A 16,147-nucleotide genomic window follows, 5' to 3' on the forward strand; every position below is an offset into this window, starting at 1 on the left:
ACCACTGCTGCTCCCTGGCTTCCTCTCAGCTAGAGACAAGACTGCCCACACAAACAGTAGCCTGAAAGGAAGCTGATCTGTCTCGCACTGCAGGTATATGTGTATCAGTACGTGTGTAAACTTCTAAGAAATACAACGGTTTAGAAATAAAAGTTGAGGCTTGGGGCGGCATCTGTGGCTCAAAGGGGTAGGGCGCCGGCCCCATATGCCAGAGATGGTGGGTTCAAACCCAGCCCTGGCCAAAAACTGCAAAAAAAAAGGTTGAGGCTTGGCATCTGTACCTCAAGTGGCTAAGACACCAGCCACATACACCTGAGCTGGTGGGTTCGAATCCTGCCTGGGCCTGCCAAACAATGACAACTACAACCAAAAAAATAGCCACGCGTTGTGGTGGATGCCAGTAGTCCCAGCTACTTGGGAGGCTGAGGCAAGAGAATCACTTGGGCCCAGGAGTTTGAGGTTGCTGTGAGCTGTGACTTCACAGTACTCTACCCAGCGTGATAGTTTGAGGCTCTGTCTCAAAAAAAAAAAAAAAAAGGAGGGCGGCGCCTGTGGCTCAGCGGGCAGGGCGTCGGTCCCATATGCCGGAGGTGGTGGGTTCAAACCCAGCCCCGGCCAAATTAAAAAAAAAAAAAAAAAAAAAAGGAATAAAAGTTGAGCTAATCAGCTAGACATGGTGGCTCACAATTGTAATCTTAGCACTCTGGGAGGCCAGGGTGCATGGACTAATTGAGCTCAGGAGTGCCAGAACAGCCTGCGTAAGAGAAAGACCCATCCCTACTAAAAACAGAAAAACTAGCTGGGCATGGTGGTGGGCTCCTATAGTCCCAGCTACTAAGGAGGCTGAGGCAAGAAGATCACTTGAGCTCAAGAGTTTGAGATTGATGTGAGCTATATGATTTCAGTTACTCTACCCAGGGAAACAGAGTAAGACTCTGTCTCAAAAAAATATATAATATGGCTCTGCACCCATAGCTCAGTAGTTGGCCGGCCACATATGCCAGGGCTGGCAGATTCAAACCCAGCCAGGGCCTGCTAAAACAACAATGACAACTACAACCAAAAATAGCCAGGCATTATGCCGGGTGCGTGTAGTTCCAGCTACTTAGGAGGCTGAGGCAAGAGAATTGCTTAAGCCCAAGAGTTTGAGGTTGCTATGAGCTGTGACACCACAGTACTCTACCGAGGGTGACATAGTGACACTGTCTCAAAAAAATAAAAATTATATATATATGTAATAAGATTTGTTTAAAAAAAATATGTTGAGCTAATCCTCACCCAAATCATTCTCTGCCTATGAAAAAGATTCTGTCTGCTTAGCCTGAACAGAAGCACATCATATAGTTATTTCTTACCCTAAGGAAGGCCTGGCTCTTGTTCTAATTGCCCTTTTCTCTCTAAGAGTGAGTTCTCTGAGAAGCTTTGAGGTAAGCTTAGAACCCCTTGGAATGACCTCCTACTTTCCCATGACTGGCCATATCTAGACACTCATAAAACGTTTAACATCATCTCGTTGAGTCTGAGAAAACAACAGAGTTTGGTCCAACCCAAGAAAAGACTCGTTCTTTTCATGAGGTCAGCAAAGTCTAGGACTTCTCTTTGGGCCTTGCCCAGCAGAAGGCATTCAAGGGATGTGTGCCATTCATTCCTCCTCTCTCTTCCCCTCTTGCACATAGAGACACCTCTGAGCCTTTATGTTCCCCCCTTTTCTCTTTATAGGCTCAGACTCCTCCCAGTGTTACCATTTCATGTTGGGGATGAGAGGACCAAGCCATTGTTCGTTAAAGAGTAAGAGTTAGTCTTCATGGGTGGACTGCTGTATGCTCCTCACATTAGAACAGGAACCTGCATAGTGTCTCAGCCTTTTTCACAAAGTTGTATAGTGATTTGCCTTCTCCTTCCCCAGGCACCCTTTTTATTCCAAGACTTCGGGCCTCATAAGTTGTCAGTGCTTTGTCTCTTTGCTCAGGGTGTTAGGCTTGGCACGGAGTAACTTCATATCTGATTACCTGAAGCAAAATGTTCCACAGCTTCCCCAAAGCTTTTCGACAGTGTTTAAAGTAATCTTGATACAAGAACAACCCTTCCCAAGCACTCTCCTTCTCTTGCCAGTGTGCTTCACCTTTCATTTCTCTAAGAAATCAGAAGTGCTGTGCTTACATTTCCAACTAGAAAATGTGTTTACCTTGTATTGCTCTTTCTGGTAGTTGTCAAAAATATAAATATCTGCCCTGAGGCCATTTCTGGCTTCAAAGATTACAAAATGGTGATTGATGCAATTTAAGAAGTTTATTTTAAAAAATAAATAAAATGTACAAATCCATTCAACACATTTCATGGTCTAATTTCTTTTTAAGACCATGAGAGAATGATGCAGATTTTCATCATTAGCTCATTTGTTTGGTTTAAAAACAGTTGGCCAAGAGTATTTATATTTTATAAAATGTTCAGTGTTCTATTAAAATCTCTGCTTACTTAGATATCTGAGATGCTTTCATTTATAACCTTGCATTATACTAATTAAGCCCATGCCTTTTTTTTTATTTTCCCCTCTTGTTCATCTGAGCAATCTCCCTTAACCCCTGACTTTCCAGCAGCCCTGTCCAACCTCCATGGCCTCCAGCCCCATAACCCCACCCCCTAACACACACACACACACAGACTCACACAATTCAGGAATTAATAACTTATGCACAAAAACCTTTTTGAGGAAAGATACCAATTTTTTTATTTTTGAAACAGGGTCTTGCTCATTTGCCAGGCTATAGTGTAATAGTGTCAGAACTCACCGTATCCTGGGCTCAAGTGATCCTCTGCCTCAGCCTCCTGAATAGCTGGGATTACAGACATGGTCCACCACACCCAGCTAATTTTCCTATTTTTTGTAGAGATGAGTCCTCTGTTGATCAGGTGATCTCAAACTACAGGCCTCAAGCAGTCTTCCTGCCTCAGCCTCCCAAAGTGCTGGGATTATAGGCGTAAGCCACCACTGCTCCTCACCAGGAGAAACACCAGTTTGAAGATGTGACCATGAACTCCCTCTGATAAAGATGGAGAACTTCCTGGGCAGCGCCTGTGGCTCAAGGAGTAGGGCGAGGTCCCATATGCCGGAGGTGTCGGGTTCAAACCCAGCCCCGGCCAAAAAAAAAAAAAAAAAAGATGGAGGACTTCCTCAGTAATCTGCATGTGCTTTCTTTTGTGGTTTACTGAGTACTTCCCAAAATAGTGAGTGAACTTTGAGAAATAGCCTTAGGAAAAATCCCTTCTCTATGTAACAGGGGGATCAGGTAAATTGTATTTCTCAAAATGAAACCATAACCAACAAACCATAAAACTCCTAGGTGTGGTTCTCAGGTACTGTCATGTTCATGGACACCTGAGTTCAAGAAGCATTCGTGTGAGATACAGACATGGTTTCTTTTTCTCAGTGTCTGTGACCAAATGGGTTGTCCCTTCATATTCACTCCTTATATGTTAGCTTTTCTGTTATTTGGCATATGGTTCTAATTGTTTACAGAGGTAAAAAGATTTCTCATTTGAGGGCATTTTGGGGTAATAGAAACCATTTTCTTGAAATGTACTGATTTAATTATTATAAAACATAGGCATGGCTTGGCGCCTGTGGCTCAAGCGACTAAGGTGCCAGCCACATACAACTGAGCTGGCGAGTTCGAATCTAGCCTGGGCCTGCCAAACAACAATGATGGCTGCAATAAAAAAAAAAATAGCCAGGCGTTGTGGCAGGCGCCTGTAATCCCAGCTACTTTTGGGAGGCAGAGGCAGGAGAATCTCTTGAGCCCAGGAATTGGAGGTTGCTGTGAGCTGTGATGCCACAGCACTCTACTCAGGGCAACAGCTTGAGGGTCTGTCTCAAAAATAAATAAATAAATAAAACATAGGCAGTCTATTTTTTGGTTGGTTTGTTTGTTTGTTGTTTTTAGCGGGCCCAGGCTGGGTTTGAACCTACCAGCACTGGTGCATGTGGCTGGCACCCTATCCACTGAGCCACGAGTGCTGCCAGGCAGTCTTAATTAAATCAATTTTGATACTAAATTTCTTACAGAGGTGAAATACATATGTTTCTTAAGACAATCTTTATTCAGAAGTCAACTTTATGGTTTAAAAAGGGGGGGGGAAGAATGTTACATGAGGATTTACGTCTATAATGGATGCTGAATGGCATTTGGGTTCTTACATAAAACCAAACCTGTGTTATTCACAGCAGTGTTTCCTAACATGCTTAACATGGATGCTGAAAAGGGCCTTTCTCATATCCCTTTTCTCTCCTGGGATGGGTTGGTCCTTCTAGAACAAAGCTCAGGCTTGGTGGCAGTGTGGTCTCTAGGAACTGTCAATACCATTATCAATTTATTTTTCTGTCTATCTTGCAGCACGTACTGTCTAGGGTGCAAACCTAACATTTTTAAGGTGCAGAAAACTACCTCCATCTGTTCCTTGTCACAATACTAAGAATAAGAAACAAGGATGAGTGGCTCAAAGGAGTAGGGCGCCAGCCCGATATACCAGAGGTGGCGGGTTCAAACCCAGCCCTGGCCAAAAACTGAAAAAAAAAGAAAGAAACATGGATGAAACCAAAGTCTTATTTCTTCTAGCAGTCAGATTACCTCTCATCAGTAGATGGGCTTGCTGTGAAGGATAAATATGTGAATCTGCTGCCTCTTTGATATCAGGAACATGGACACTGGGTGTGAACTCAGGCCTCTTTCTATCTGGATCTGCTTCTCCTCTGAGGAGGAATTTGAACAGCGGGTATGAGAATAGTCCCAGCCTCAGAGGGCTGTTTGGAACATTATGTGAGTCTGCAAAGTCAGTGCTCCTTAAGCTGTAGCTCTAGTAGTATCATTTATGGGGCCACTAGAAGGCCAGGCAGCTTGGAAGAAAGTGTGAGGACAGGCACATTTTATGTGCTTTGTTTCCGCAGAGCTGGTCAATGAGTAGAGAATGTGCCAACCACACTGATAGCATTTTATACAAACAAGCACATTGTGACTTCGTAGATCAGGGTCAGGGCCTTCTCTGTTTTTTTTTTTTGTCTCACTATGTCACCCTCGTTAGAGTGCTGTGGTGTCACAGCTCATAGCAACCTCAAACTCTTAGGCTTAAGTGATTCTGTTGCCTCAGCCTCCCAAGTATCTAGGACTACAGGCGCCTGCGACAATGCCCGACTATTTTTTGGTTGTAGTTGTCGTTTGGCAGGCCTGGGCTGGATTCGAACCACCAGCTCTGGTGTATGTGGCTGGCGCCTTAGCTGCTGAGCTACAGGCACCAAGCCAGGGCCTTCTCTTACACATGCATTTGAATGGAAGGAATTTAGAAGTGTCCACTGGTTAACTGACACATGGGCGTTGTTAAGGTATAGTCTCCGATTATAATCTTGAGGAAATTTTTTCAGTCTTTTATCACTTATGTGGCCTCTTGCGTGGAAATGCTTTCTCTTTCTAGAAATTAGTAAGGTGAAACATGAGAGGTAGATGAGCACTTTGAGGAGCTATGAATCTCTCCAGAGACTGTTCTGTGGTTTCACCAGGCTAGTGGTACATGTCGCCACTTCTCAAACCTGGAGACTGCTTTTATTGGATGGAACTTTCTTTTTTTTTTTTTTTTTTTTTTTGTGGAGACAGAGTCTTACTTTATGGCCCTCGGTAAAGTGCTGTGGCCTCACACAGCTCACAGCAACCTCCAACTCATGGGCTTAAGCGATTCTCTTGCCTCAGCCTCCCAAGTAGCTGGGACTACAGGCGCCCGCCACAACGCCCGGCTACTTTTTGGTTTTTTTGTAGTTTGGCCGGGCCGGGTTTGAACCCGCCACCCCCGGTATATGGGGCCGGCGCCTTACCGACTGAGCCACAGGTGCCGCCCTATTGGATGGAACTTTCAAGAGAGGATGGGGACCCTGCTTTACAACCACGTACCTTCTGGTGGTGTGATGCATGACAGGCTGGCAAAAGCCTCATCCCCTTCATTAAGGGAATGTAAATAGAACCTTCTAGCACTTAAGTATTCTCTGCCTCTGAATCACTTTTACTGTCTTTGAATAATGTATTTGAAAATATTTCAAATATTTGAAAATAATTTCAAATTATTCAAATTGAATAATCTATTCAATATTCTTGCAGTTATATTCCCTGCTCAGAGAGGATACACGTAGCAGTTACAGAAATGGCAGCACTATTCCCTAAAGTAAGTCACTTTCTATACACTTTGTTTAGATCCTTTTAAATGAACTGCAAGAAATTTCATTATGATTAGTATATTATATTAACCTTTTTGTAGCACACAGAATTTGTAAATAAATGATTATTAGAGCTTTGAAATAATTTTTGTTCTATGTGAACACTGATGTTAATAAGCTAACGGGCAAAGTGTTAATAGGATAAAATTTTATCTAAACTATTTCACCCATGTGGATTAATATTTTTCAAAAACTACCTCAAAATAGCACATCCTACTAAAATTACCTTGCATGCACTTTGACCTGTGAGTCAGAGCATTTCGGCATCTCGTAAACTGTGGGCTGTAGAGTTGGGTGTGTGTAGAGCATCCATCCTTATTGAGAAAGTGCGTGGCAAAACTGCCTTCCGCTCTGTGCAGTTGTTTGAGTTCTCAGAAGAACGCTGGTCCCTTGCTTTCGGATGTCCACCTTGCAGTTCACAGTGACTGGTCATGTTTTTCTATTTAGAAACCCAAGTCTGACATGGTGAGGACTTCCCTCCGCTTACTGACATCCAGTGCCTACCGACTCCAGTCGGAGTGCAAGAAGACCCTCCCGGGGGACTCCAGCTTGCCTACAGACGTCCAGCTGGTCACACAGCAGGTGATCCAGTGTGCATACGACATCGCCAAGGCTGCTAAGCAGCTGGTCACCATCACCACCAAAGAGAACAACAACTGACAGAGGAGCGCCACCCTGCTGTTTCCTAGGCTTTTTAAAGTCTGATTTCGCAGTTAGACATGGAACAGATTTTTACAAAAACAAACATTTAATGATGGTTTAAAACTTTTTAAGAAAAAACTCAGTATTATTTTTGCATGTTTTCTAACAAATTTTCAACTATTAATTTAATCCACTTGCCTTATTTTGTGCCTGTTTGCCAGTTTAGTTGCTGATGTTCTTTCTGTTGTATCGTCAATGACTGTTGAGCTAATGGTCACGTACGTCCAAAAGTACAGTTTCATTGTTTAAAATTTGTTAAAACTTTTCCAGATCTTAAAACTGCCTGCCTATTGCTAAAACTCTGAGATTTTTAGTAAAGTAAAACATTTTCTTGAGAGAGTTGGATAAAAAAAAAAATCAACATTATCTGTTCCCTGCCAAGCATCGTGCAATAAGTGAACTTTTCAGCCTACTGCAAAATCTCTAAGTTTGCGATATCCCCAAGCATGTATGTAGAGAAAGGACTTTGCCACTTTCTTTTTTTTTTTTTGTAGAGACAGGGTCTCACTTTATTGCCCTCGGTAGAGTGCCGTGGCATCACACAGCTCACAGCAACCTCCAACTCTTGGGCTTAGGCGATTCTCCTGCCTCAGCCTCCCGAGGACTTTGCCACTTTCTAAAGGTAGTTTACAGTCTCTCTCAAAAGGACATAATTAATTGATTCATTTCTTCTAACTGTTCTATCATGTTAAATATTCTGTTATTTAATTTTTTTTATCTCAATCTTTATCTCAATCTGTATTTTGCTATCATCCTGGAGTCAGATAAAGTATTCACCTTCCATGGCATGTCGCACTAGACCACGTTCAGGGTAGGAGTATTATCTGTGTCATCACCCATTGTCAAGTGCTCTGCCTTATCCCTGTCAGCCAGACAGTTTAAATCAAACATGCAGCAAAGGAAAGCATTATCCTAACAAGCCATAGCCAATTTTGTACCACCCATTCAGATATCATTGCCATGAACTGTGAGGAAAAGAGATGATCAACTCCCTGACATTGTCTTGTACCTTTTATCCAAATCTCAATTACTCCTGGAACCCCTTACAACTCTCTCACACAAGTTGCTTCACATATATTGTCATCATTAAGGACTTCTTACAAAGTAAGATGTATACAGTCATCTGAGTTAGTTTCTCATCCACTGGTACTTAAAAATTGGACATCAGCTTTCAAGAATTCCTTGGAGAGAGTGCTCTAGCTGGCCACCAGCTCTCCCAGAGCCAAGGAGGAGTACAGGCTTAAGTGCTGCAGCCTGCTGGGGGTGTCTTTGGATGATAGAGCATCTTCTTGTTCCTGCTGATTTCTGCAGTTCTGTGTTGGTGTGACGCAGACCCTGACCTGACAGCAGGTGCACAGCAATGTGGAGGGGACAGCTGGGGAACCGATGGCCCACCCAGTAGGGACAGAGAAGTGGGCCTAGGGTTGTTAGACCTTTGAGTTTTCAAGAGATAGCTGAAAACCAGAAGTTTTTTGTGTGTGTGCCATCCCTCCATTTATAAATTTTGCCAACCAATTTGAGCCTTCTCAGAAAATGTGTGCAGGTGACCTATGGCCTCTTGGCTGCTAGCTCACAGTCTCTGCCCCAGGGTCCTGTACACTGTGTACTAAGAGGGCCTGGCTTCCCTGGACACACCTGGATCAGCCGCTGAGCATTACCTGTAATGTAGCTACGCTGCCTCTCCTCTTCTTACCATGCATCCTGTCCCATAGTGCTCATTCACAATAATCCAAGTACGAGTTGCCTCAGTCCCTGCTAACTAAGCCTCTGTTTTCGCAGAACTGATTCACACACACCTTTGTAGGCTGATTGTATGCTGTCCTGAAAGTACCACCACAGTGGTGTTTGGTTTACTAAGTCCCAGTGTGTGGATGCCTTTGTCAGGCTTTGCTGTGCTGTAAGTAGCATGGGAACAAGGTCTACATCTGCAAGAGACTCATCCACGTGTTGGTCTCTCAGCCTAAATGCTACATTGCCGTTGGATGCTCAGGGGCTGCCTTCTGGAAGGGGGCCTCCTAGTTGAAGATCAAGCACCATTTGATAACCTTTTCTGCATGTTTCATGTACTGTCGGAGCTCACCAAGGTCCTCAGGCAAGGCCCCATGGCAATCCTGAACCAGAGCCCTTGGCCTCCTGTGGGGACAGTCTTCTGTAGGATCTTCCAGGAAATGAGTTGTCTGCAGTAGGTGAAGCCATGTCTTCCCTTTAGCACTTGGAAAAGAGGACATTGTTTTTATGCCCCTAGAAAAAAAATCAAGGCATGTGGAAACCACAAAGCATTTCCAGTTATAAGAATACTACAGAAGAGTTTGCTTGGTTAACCCACAGTGCCAAAACTCCAAACAGAAGTCCGCAGCTGGAGTGACATAACGGTGATCGGAGTCCTGCAGGTCATCCTGTCCCTTTCCTGCCCTGCAGATTTTCTTAGCCTCAGCTGAGATCTGATGTCAAAGTTCTCTGCTCCTGTTGACAAATCGCACCTTGTCTGAACGTTTGTTCTGGCCACCTTTTTTTGCACATGGCTTCCGCAGCCTTGCACTAGTAATGTCTGCATTCTATAATTTTTTTTTTTTTTTTTTGCAGTTTTTGGCCAGGGCTGGGCTTGAACCCACCACCTCTGGCATATGGGGCCAGCGCCCCACTCCTTTGAGCCACAGGCGCCACCCCATTCTGTTAATTTTTTTTACCCTTTATTCTCAATTATCCCTTCCTCCCCACCCCCCGCCGTGCCACCCTATCTTGTCCCAAAGCTGGTGAGACAGAGTTGCACTTTATGAAACTGGCACTTGGCTAACAGAAGGAAACAGCTCTACCCCTCAGCTCCTTTCACAGAAATCGTCTTCTGCCTCAGATTGCAAATAGTTCTGATTTGCCAAAGAACAATGAATTGGGCCCAAAGATCAAATACAGCATTTCATAAAATCGGAACTACAAACGTACAACTTGGGAGTTGTCATACAATTCCTCAAGTGACTTTGTTTGCAGACCCAAGAATGAAAAACTAGCATGGTTTTGTCCTCAGCAGCATCCATGAGCTTTCCAATAGTGCAATTTTTTTTTTCTTTCCTCCTTTTGGTTAAAGGTAACATTTGTTCTGACAGGAGAAAATGCTGCATAGGAAAAATGAAATGCCTTTTATTCCAGTGTATTTGATCCCTGTCACTCATTCTGTACTTATTTTTCATTTTTATTGTACATTTTATTCTTGTAATTATTGTGCCCTTTAAGCATTGTAAAATTGTTTTGTAATTTGTGCCTGCTAGTTATGCAATAAACAGGCTCTACAAGTTTTGTGGTAATGCTGGGTGTGACTTCCATCAATTAGTTAACGTTTCCAGATACTTGGTAAAAGCTCTGAAAAAGTTCTTAGTTCAGATTGTCATTAATGAGAGGCTGTTTAATATACCTCCGTGAGGGCTCAAGCAGTTTTCCAGTAGTAATGACCTTTTTCTTGCTCTGTGCTTAGCAAATAGCTTTCGTAAGAGAAATCCTGCATCAGCATATTAGTTCCATGTATCTTGATGTGTTAACTAAGTTTAAATTTGTTTTGTTTTTTGAGACAGAATCTCATTCTGTTGCCTGGGCTAGAGCAAAGTGGCATAATCACAGCTCCCAGCAACCTCAAACTCCTGGGCTCAAGCAGTGCTCCCAAGTGACTGGGAGTACAGGCTTACACATCATGCCCAACTAATTTTTTTTCTTTTCTGTAGAGATGGCTGCTCTGCAAACTCCTGGTCTCAACCAGTCCTGCCTTGGCCTCCTAAAGTGCTAGGATTACAGGCATGAGCCACTGTGCCCAGTCCTAAATTTAAATTTTTTTTTTAATCCAGCAGAAGCCAGCCCAGTGCAGAAAACCCCCACTTCTCCGTAACAGGCCATGGAGTTATGGGATTAGTTCAGTCTCTTAAGTCTTTTTAAAAGTTTTCAGAGAAAGGCCCACCCTGCAGGTTCATAGGGAGAACTGGTGCAGATTTACCCTCACTAAGTTTCAATGTGTATTAGCTCATTTCATCCCCACCCCCACACTGTGAGATAGGAGTGTTTATTTACATTTTAGAGAGAGGAAGTCTACACATGAGTAGGTGAAATCCCACATCTGAGGTAAGAGGCAAAGTGTGTTGTTATTCAAGTGTGTATTCCTGCTAACAGCCAACGCTTGTTTTCATGACTCCAGTGATGTCCATAACTAAGAAGTCTCAGAGAACGAGGCCTCTATGTGGCACTGAATCTGCCAGGCTGGCTGCACTGCCACCCTCAGGTCTGTTCTTGCATCTGGGTAAGAGGGGGCAGGAGTAACTAAAACACATTATATGAAGAGATGGCTTTAACAGCCCTGTCAGTGGGTGCCCTCACAGCCTGGTGCCCTCCTGCTCTGGACCTCTCCAGCATGCAGTGAGTGGTCGACTGGAAGGGCTGCCCGTGCTCCTTTGGCCACTGGCTCACAACACTGGGATTGCACACAGGCTGCCGCAGTGACCATCTGAGGAGGGGCCCACTACCCAGCAGGCCAGGTGGCCTAGATTGTCCTGGAGCCAGTACCCATGGTCCATAGATTCCAGAGGCGTCTACCTCTGCCAGCCGGACACAGAGCCAGAGCTTCCTTCAGCCCAGCCTTTGTTACGGGCATAGGTGACACTTGCCATGAGAGGTCCTAACAGAGGAGCTGCTCGAGATAAGGGTGTAAAGTAATGCCCATCTTGCCCATGGGCCTCACCCACACCTAGGCCTTGGTGAGCTCACAGCTTCCATGCTGCAGGTCTCTAACTAGGTCTCCAAACTGTTTAAAGCACTCAACAACTTCCCAGCCCCATTTCTCTCCCAAGGGCAGCCTCTCTCTACTGCCCTTCCCTTTCAGAACTCCAAGTTCACTACCACTCTTTTCACCTCAGCCACTTCTCTGGGCTTAGCCTCATCAGCCCTATCTCCCACCCAGAACCCCTTGTTTTGAAATCCAAGTTGGTCTTCAAATTTGCACCCACTGGGCCTGAGGTTAGCACTGGGGCCCTCCGCACAACCACATTTTGCTGTCTGCGCCCTTCTTCCAGCTGCCCCTGCGCAGAACTTCACTCTCACTACTTCCCTAGCCCAGCTCGTTTCATTCAAAAAGGGGCTGAGTTAATGCGAGCGCTCTGTGCAGCCTGTAGGCCAGGTGCTCTGTACATCTCCTAGTTGAGTATCCAAGCAATCTCAAGGTAGGAATTGAAACCATCCCCGTTTTGCACTAACTGAGGTCCTTAGAGCTCAGTTAGTGAGGAGCAAGTCAGTGTTGCACAGGCGCAGGTAGATGTCCAGACTGAGGATGGCAGACGGTCTAGTACCAGAAGAGGGTGAGAAATGACCTTGGCAGAGGTCTGGGGGTTGGGGGAGGTGTGAAGCAGGAACACCTGGGAGGTGTTGCCTGCTGGGAGGTCCTCTAGGTACCTTTGAAAGAGGCTAAAAGGAATAGGTGGCCGGGTTTGTTTTGTCTTCTAATTCCTTATTTTTGACACAAACATTTCTCATCTTTTCTGTTTGTTACAGATTAAGTTATTTGGTAACTGCTGCTGAAGTACGACTCTGATCTTTGTGTGGAGGATGTTGCCCAGTTCAACTGTTGGAATGATTTGAGAACTTCACAGATTCCACAAGCAGACTGACTTTCCCCAAGCCAGCTGGTCTGGAAGGAATGACCCTGGGTCTGCTGCTGGAAGCCAGAGGGCCACCTTCAGGGCATGGCATGGGCCAGTCCACCCATCCCAAGAGCAAAGAGAGAGCCCCACAACCAAGGGTCGAGGGGGTCTCTGACTCAGTGGCAGGGAATGAGGCATATAGCCAGAGTCTGACCTGTTTCCAGCTAAAATGATGGCAGAGACACAGTCAATTCCTTGGTAGGTTGTTTCCTTGGGGGCAGAAGCACCCTGTTGGCAGGAATGACAGATCTTGCTGAATTTCATGCTTTCAGTACTGTAGCTTACTGCATCCTCACATCTCCCCACATTTCACAGGTAGAGAACTGGGCCAAGAGGGATTGCCCAGCCACTCAGTGCTAGGCATCAGGACTAGAAGCTGGGCCAGCCGGGCTGTTCACTTCACACTTCCTAGGCTCAAGTGTACTCTCTCTGTGAGCTATGGTCACAGAAAGGTGTCTGATATATCTGTGTAGAATTATTATATAAAGTGGCCACTTGTTTAACCACCACCAGGTCAGGAAAGAGAACTTGTGCCTTTCTCTTAGACGTCTCCAAGGGCTCTTCCATCTCCTAGACTTCAGTGACCATCCCTTCCTTGTGCTTAGTTGAACCAAACCTTTGTGAACATCCCTAGTAACAGCTTAGTTTTGCCTCTTTTTATTTTTCTTTTTTTAACACATGAGCCTCACTCAGTCCCCATGGGGTAGAGTGCCATGGCATCATAGCTTATAGCAACCTCCAACTCTTGGGCTTAAGCGATTCTCTTGCCTCAGCCTCCTAAGTAGCTGGTACTACAAGCACCCGTCACAATACCTGGCAATTTTTTTTTTTTTGGCCGGGGCTGGGTTTGAACCTGCCGCCTCCAGCATATGGGACCAGCACCCTACCTCTTTGAGCCACAGGCACCGCCCACCTGGCCATTTTTTTTCTTTTTTTTTTTTTTTTTTTTTTTAATTTGGCCGGGGCTGGGTATGAACCCGCCACCTCCAGCATATGGGACCGGCGCCCTACCTGCTGAGCCACAGGCGCCGCCCTGGCCATTTTTTTTCTTCATGTCAGATGGGTAATGTGCCAACGTCGTAACAAGATTTGTGGGAGGCACATCTCACGCATGCACATGAAAATCCAATCATCACACTTATGAACTACAAAAGGATCAACACCCAGCTATTTTCTTTTCTTTTTTTTTTTTTGCAGTTTTTGGCTGAGGCTGGGTTTGAACTCGCCACCTCCAGTATGTGGAGCCGGCACACTACTCCTTTGAGCCACAGGTGCCACCCAACACCTGGCTTTTTTAGAGATGGGGGTCTCGCTCTTGCTCAGGCTGGTCTCAAATTCCTGAGCTCAAGCAATCCGCCTGCCCTGGCCTCCCAGAGTGCTAGGATTACAGGCGTGACCTACCGCGCCCTGCCTGTTTTGCTTTTTGAACACAGAAGTGGAACCCTACTGATGTATTCTTTCCCTCGCCATTTTGAGAATCAACTAGGTCAGTGTGTTTTCAACATGTGACGTTCATTGATTACACACCACGGTTTTATTAGTAGTTTATTGATGGACATTTGAGTTTTTAGTTTTAGCTCTCATGTAAAGCTGCTATGAAAGTTATGTCCTCTGGTGCATGCGTAACATACTTCCATAGGGTATACACCTAAGAGTGGGGTCTAGAGTCACAGGGTGTGTGCCTCTCCAAAGCTGTGACGCTGTGTCCACATACTTTTTCCAAAGAACAGCAGAAAATGAGATTTCCCATTGGTTTACATCTTCACCATCACTAATCAGTTTTAATTGTGTCAATCTAGTGAGTCTGTAATGGCATCTCACAGCAGTTTTAATTTGCATTTCTCTGATTGTTTACCTGCTTTTCCTATGTTCATTAGTCATTCACATTTCCTCTTTTGTGCAGAACATGCATCCATTTTTTTTTAAGAGGATCACTTTATTTTTTTATTATTATTATTTTTTTTGTGTGTGTGGTTTTTGGCCGGGGCTGGGTTTGAACCTGCCACCTCTGGCATATGGGACCGGCGCCTTCCCCCTTTGAGCCACAGGCGCTGCCCTGCACCCATTTTTCTAATATGTTCCTTTTAAACATTTTTAGTTTTTAAATGCTCTGAACACTGTTCCTTTATTGCTGATCTATGTTACAAACATCCTTTCCATTCTGTGGCAAGTCTTTTCCTTCTCTTAGGTTCTTTTTTTTTTTTTTCGCAGAGACAGAGTTTCACTTTATTGCCCTTGGTAGAGTGCTGTGGCATCACCCAGCTCACAGCAACCTCCAACTCCTGGGCTTAGGCGATTCCCTTGCCTCAGCCTCCCAAGTAGCTGGGACTACAGGCACCCGCCACAACGCCCGGCTATTTTTTTGTTGCGGTTTGGCCGGGGCTGGGTTTGAACCCACCACCCTCCGTAAATGGGGCCGGCGCCCTGCCCACTGAGCCACAGGCGCCACCCCTCTTAGGTTCTTTTAAAGATAAGCTTTTGTAATGTAGTCAACTCTACCAATCTTTTCCATTATGGTTATTATTTTTTGTGTCTTTTTTTTTTTTGAGACAGAGCCTCAAGCTCTTGCCCTATAGAGTGCTGTGACATCATAGCTCACGGCAACCTCAAACTCCTGGGCTCAAGTGAGTCTCCTGTCTCTGCCTCCCAAGTAGCTGGGACTACAGGCGCCCACCACAACGCCCAGCTAGTTTTTGGTTGCAGCTGTCATTGTTGTTTGGTGGGCATGGGCTGGATGCGAAACCGCCAGCTCAGGTGTACGTACCTGGCACCTTAGCCACTTGAGCCACAGGCGCCGAGCCATTTTTTGTGTCTTAAGAAACCTCTTCCACACTTTTTTTTCTTTTTTTGAGACAAAATGAGTCTCAAGCTGTCGCTCTTAGTAGAGTGCCGTGGTATCATATAGCTCACAGCAACCTCAAACTCTTGGGCTTAACGATTGTCTTGCCTCAGCCTCCCAAGTAGCTGGGACTACAAGCACCTGCCACAACACTTGACTGTTTTTTTGTTGCAGTTGTTACTATTTTAGCAGGCTCAGGCTGGACTCAAACCTGCCACCCTCAGCTACTCATTGAGCTATAGGCACTGAGCTTATGCTACATTATTTTTTATTTTGAAACAATCATACAGAGAAGTCCCAGTGCCCTTCACTCAGTTTCCCCCAATGGGGGAAACTTCTTGCACAACTGTAGTTAAACTTCAGAATTGACATTGACGTTGACATTGGTCCAATTGCAGGCCTTACTTAGGTTAATACTGACTGAGTATGTATTTGTGGGTGTAGTTATACACCATCTTACCACGTGGAGTCCTATGACTACAATGAAGGTACAGACCTGTTCTGTCACCAGAGTTCCTTCATGCTGGTGCCTCAGAGACACACCCTGTCCCCTGCAACCACAGATCTGTTCTTTATCTAATTCTGTCCTTTAAGAATGTTGCATGTGGCAGTGCCTGTAGCTCGATGGGTAGGGCACCAGCTGCATATGCCAAGGCTGGCGGGTTTGAACCCAGCTCCGACCTG

General features: G+C 45.1%; 1 protein-coding gene and 1 non-coding gene across 11 annotated transcripts in view; one reads left to right on the top strand and one right to left on the bottom strand.

Moving 5' to 3' along the window:
• The window catches only part of GIT2 (GIT ArfGAP 2), a 55,901-nt gene extending 48,634 nt beyond the window's left edge, over positions 1–7,267 (top strand). For all 10 annotated transcript variants that reach the window (XM_053590033.1, XM_053590036.1, XM_053590040.1 and 7 more), the window contains 2 exons: positions 6,138–6,201; positions 6,701–7,267. In XM_053590033.1, the coding sequence (XP_053446008.1) occupies positions 6,138–6,201; positions 6,701–6,913 (277 nt within the window). In that variant the 3' untranslated portion in view covers positions 6,914–7,267. The remainder of the gene's footprint in view (positions 1–6,137; positions 6,202–6,700) is intronic.
• Positions 7,268–13,677: 6,410 nt separating this feature from the next.
• LOC128585281 (small nucleolar RNA U13) lies at positions 13,678–13,781 on the bottom strand. The gene has a single exon (XR_008379998.1). It is a non-coding gene; the product is annotated as a small nucleolar RNA U13 (small nucleolar RNA).
• Between the last annotated feature and the right edge of the window lie 2,366 nt (positions 13,782–16,147).

This window comes from Nycticebus coucang, chromosome 4, assembly GCF_027406575.1.
Source record: "Nycticebus coucang isolate mNycCou1 chromosome 4, mNycCou1.pri, whole genome shotgun sequence".
NCBI lineage: Eukaryota > Metazoa > Chordata > Mammalia > Primates > Lorisidae > Nycticebus > Nycticebus coucang.